Source organism: Nicotiana tomentosiformis, chromosome 2 (genome assembly GCF_000390325.3).
Source record: "Nicotiana tomentosiformis chromosome 2, ASM39032v3, whole genome shotgun sequence".
Lineage (NCBI taxonomy): Eukaryota > Viridiplantae > Streptophyta > Magnoliopsida > Solanales > Solanaceae > Nicotiana > Nicotiana tomentosiformis.
In genome coordinates this window covers 80,810,575-80,815,443 of record NC_090813.1, presented here as the reverse complement: position 1 = coordinate 80,815,443, position 4,869 = coordinate 80,810,575, and the positions used below count along the sequence as shown (strand labels likewise).

Here is a 4,869-nt window from a genome sequence, read left to right as displayed (position 1 = left end):
TCAATTTTATCTGGGATCACATTATATGTCGATTCGGAATACCGGCCAAGATTGTGTGCGACAACGGAAAACAGTTTATTGGCAGCAAAGTAAGCAAGTTTCTTGAAGACCATAAGATCAAAAGGATCTTATCCACTCCTTACCACCCCAGTGGGAACGAACAAGCAGAATCCATCAATAAAACCATAATCCAAAAACTCAGAAAGAGGTTGATCGACGCCAAAGGAAAATGGAAAGAAATGCTACCCGAGGTCATATGGGCGTACCGTACAACCTCGAAGTCTAGTAGCGAATCCACACCATTTTCTTTGGTTTATGGCACCGAAGCTTTAATACCGATCGAGGTCAGAGAACCAAGCATCAGATTACGACATGCAACAAAGGAATCGAATGACGAGGCTATGAGTACGAGACTGGAACTATTAGATGAAAGGAATGAAGTCGTCCTTGTCCGGTTGGCCGCCGAAAAATAGCAGATCGAGAGATATTATAATCGAAGGGCCAACCTTCGATATTTCAATACTTGGGACTTAGTATTAAGAAAAGTTACACTAAACACTCGAAACCTGAATGAAGGGAAATTGGGGCCAAACTGGGAAGGACCGTACCGAATTATCAAGATCACCGGAAAAGGATCCTACAAGCTCGGAATAATGAACGGCGAGCAATTACCGAATAACTGGAATATATCTCACTTAAAGCGATATTATTGCTAAGGTACGCCCCCAATTCTTTCTTTTATTTTTCTTTTTACATTTCAAACTGACACTTGTAGGCAACCTACAAAGGATGATACGAGATCCTAGGTATGAAAGCACGCGTTGCACTCTTTTTCCCTTGAAGCGGTTTTGTCTCAAATGAGTTTTTCAGCAAGGTTTTTAACGAGGCAGCAAGTAAATCGTGCTAACTTAGAATCGAAGGCCAGCTACTAACCGGTGGCAATGATCATAACAGTATTCGAGGCCTCTGTTCGGTAAACCTCGAACACTGGGGGCAATACCCTCAGATATATTGACTTTAACGAGGAAAGGATTTATTGTAAGGGTCAAACGGTCAAATGAACCGTGCCCACACAGACCTCTCGAGCCCTGGCACAAAACATGTATACATGCATAACTATTGTGCGCAAGAATATAAAAGAAGATTCTTCCTTGCACATAAACATCTTGTCCTTTAAAGTACTTCTTATATCTTTCAAGAAAATTCCTAAAGCTAAAACCATCGAGCCCAAGGGCCACCTTAATCCAAGGTCGAACATTCACTCTCACTCGGGGACTACAACTTTGGCATTCCCCAAATTTTAAGGCTAAGGTCGTTCCGTGTTAATAACACTTGAGTGCATAAAGCTTATTTGGCATTGCCCGAACTTAAAGGCTAAGACCGTTCCGGGTTAACAAAACCCGAGGGCACAAAGTTTATTTGGCATTGCCCGAACATAAAGGCTAAGGCCGTTCCGGGCAAACGAAACCCGAGGGCACAAAGCTTATTTGGCATTGCCCAAATTTTAAGGCTTAGGCCGTTCTGAGTTAATAACACTCGAGGGCATAAAGCTTATTTGGCATTTCCCAAACTTAAAGTCTAAGGCCATTCCGGGTTAACGAAATACGAGGGCACAAAACGTATTTGGCATTGCTCGAATTTTAAGGCTAAGGTCGTTCCGGGTTAACGAAACTCGAGGGCATAAAGCTTAATTGGCAATGCCCAAATTTAAAGGCTACGGCCATTTCGGGTTAACGAAACCCGAGGGCACAAAGCTTATTTGGTATTGCCCAAACTTAAAGGCTAAGGTCGTTCCGGGTTAACGAAACCCAAGGGCACAAAGCTTATTTGGCATTGCCCAAATTTTAAGGCTAAGGACGTTCCGAGTTAATAATACTCGAGGGCATAAAGCATATTTGGCATTGCCCGAACTTAAAGGCTAAGGCCATTCCGGGTTAACGAAACCTGATGGCACAAAACTTATTTCTCATTGCCCGAATTTTAAGGCTAAGGTTAACAAAACTCGAGGGCACAAAGCTTATTTGGCATTTCCCGAATTTTAAGGCTAAGTGTGATGACTCGCCATGTCATCATGCCACATAAGCGCCATTTGGCATACATTAATGCCATGTGGAACCTTACATAGGAGTAATGCTTGAATTTGTGAGAAGATTCTAGAGAAGTATAGACATTTCCTTTGGAAGATCCTAGATGCTTATGGATTTGCTAGGAAAGTCCTTGGAATCTTCTAGGCTTGTAGAGAATTCTAGAGAAAGCCCTTATCTTGTAAATATTAAGGACTTGTGTAACAATTAATATTTGCACACTAGCCCCTAGGAGACTAGTATATAAAGGAGGCCATTCATTTGTAATTCATCAAGCAAACAATTCAAGTTTTCTCTAATACAAAGCTTCCTTTAACAATTCCCTTGTGTTTTTTCTACCATTATCTTAGCGATCTTGAGTGTAGTAAGGCTGACTTGGCATACCAAAAACGTGAGAAAATTGTCAAGTGTCGCACGTGTACTTAGTAAACGACTAAGGACGTGACAACGTGGTATCAGAGCAAAGGTTGCGACTGAGGGAATGGCGAATGACGGAGAAATTAACGTTGCCAACACCCAAGCCAACGTCATCCAGGATGCTGCTGGTAAGAGCGGTCGTAACAAAAAGAGAAATGCCACCAACAAGGGCCAGGAGGTGCCACCCGAGGTTGTGTCAAACAAAGGACTTACATCCCAAGAACCATCTTCCACTGAGGTGAGCGAGGATGAATTGGAGGTCCTGCCTGAGGACGTCTCACTCGGTAAAGAGTGGGTGATGAAGATGAACGCGGGAATGGATGCCTTGGAGATCTTTGGCCAACGCTTGGGGAAGGTGGAAGGCACCCTTAGTGTTCTTGAGGGGCACACTCTTGAAGAGATTGAGAGCATCCGAAATGACTTGGAGGGACGTACACAGACCGAGATGGAACTAAGGCAAACTATCACTTCCTTAGAGTTCAGACTCATGGAGGCTTTGAGTACTATCGATGCTATGAAGGCAAATATATAGTCACTCGAGGAGCATGTTAGTGCTGGCATGACCGAGGCAGCTAGCAATGTTGTGATGACGAGGGAGGCCAAGATCAAGGCTCCCAAACCCCCGGTGTTCAAAGGTGTGCATGATGCGCAAGAAGTGGAAAACTTTCTTTGGCACTTGGAGAACTACTTCAAGCACGGCAAAGTGAAGGACGGAGAGGCCATGATCAACACTGTTGTGTTGTACCTCTCAGAGACGGCCATGCTATGGTGGAGAAGGAAGATGGCCGACGTGGATAAAGGTATATGTACTATTAGCACGTGGGATCAGTTCAAAGCCGAGTTCAAGCGACAGTTCTTTCCAAACAATGTCTTGTACGAGGCAAGGCGCAAACTTAGGGAGTTGAAGCAAACAGGGAGCATAAGTGTCTATGTCAAGGATTTCACTACCCTTATGCTTCAAATCCCTAACCTGACCAATGATGACTTGTTGTTCCACTTCATGGACGGGTTGTAAATTTGGGCTAAGCAGGAGTTACAATGCCGGCAAGTTGCAAATATAGACGAAGCCATAGTGGAGGCTGAATCATTGATGGATTTCAGGAATGACAAACATGACAAAGGGAAAATCAAAGAATCAAAGTTTAACAGTGTCAAAGGTGGGGGAGACCGTAGCAAAGGCAAGGAGATACAACAACAATACTACAAGACTCAAGATTCCAAAAAGTTGAGTGGCCGTCAGGGCTACGCCGAGAAGAAGGGATGTTACATATGCGGAGGGCCGCATAGCTTCAGGAATTCTCCCGACCTAAAGAGCCTTAGAGCCATGGTCCGTGAACAGAAGGAGCAGCCGTAAGGAGAGAGTTCGGGAACCGCACAGTTAGGTATGATCGGATTATGCGGTGCTATCACAAAGCAATCTATCCAACCTACCGAGAATGGAAACCAGTACGTGAATCTCACCATCAACAACAAGCCTGCTCGTGCAATGGTGGATACTGGAGTAACTCCTAATTTTGTGACTGAGGCTGCCGCAAAAAGACTAGAATTGAAGCTTGCTCCAACCAACTCCCGCGTCAAGACCGTGAATGTCGAGGTACAAAATGCTCGTGGGGTAGCTAATGGAGTTGGTGTCAAATTGGGAACTTGGAAAGGTATGAAAAACTTTGCCGTAACCGCTATGGATATCTTTGACATCATATTGGGACAAGAGTTCTTTAGACATTATCATACTTTGATCGATCCCTACCTCCAACATCTCTTGGTTATGGAGCGAGAAGGAGCTTGCATGGTACCTACAGTGTCTATGCCACACGGACAAAGACAAGCACAACTCTCAGCTATGTAGGTTGTCAAGGGGATCAAGAAGGGGGAGCCGACGTTCGTGGAAACCATCGCAAGTCTGGAGGAAAACAAGAGTTTTCAAGAGACACCACCACCTTGCATAGAGAAGTTGCTTGAGGAAAACAAAGATGTCATGCCCGAGGAGTTTCCTAAGCACTTGCCGCCTAGGCGAGAGGTGGATCACAAGATTGAGTTGGAGCCAGGGGTTAAGCCACCCACATTTGCCCCATATCGTATGGCACCGCCCGAGCTAGAGGAGCTTAGGAAACAATTGAAAGAGTTGCTAGATGCTGGTCACATTCACCCATCAAAGGCACTTTTTGGCGCACCAGTATTGTTCCAGAAGAAGAAGGATGGATCACTATGCTTGTGCATAAACTACCGAGCACTTAATAAGGTCACGGTGAAGAATAAGTACCCAATCCCGCTCATTGCTGACTTATTCGATAGACTTGGGTAAGCCAAGTATTTTACCAAGGTGGATCTTCGCAAGGGCTACTACCAGGTTCGCATTGCAGAGGGGGAT

At 44.7% G+C, this 4,869-nt stretch overlaps 1 protein-coding gene across 1 annotated transcript; it reads left to right on the top strand.

Annotated features, from left to right (window-relative positions):
- Positions 1-3,060: 3,060 nt before the first annotated feature.
- On the top strand, positions 3,061-3,855 carry LOC138905139 (uncharacterized). The gene is made up of 2 exons (XM_070193646.1): positions 3,061-3,432; positions 3,532-3,855. Exons 1-2 carry the CDS (start codon positions 3,061-3,063, stop codon positions 3,853-3,855), a joined length of 696 nt encoding a protein of 231 aa, XP_070049747.1.
- The last annotated feature ends 1,014 nt before the right edge of the window (positions 3,856-4,869 follow it).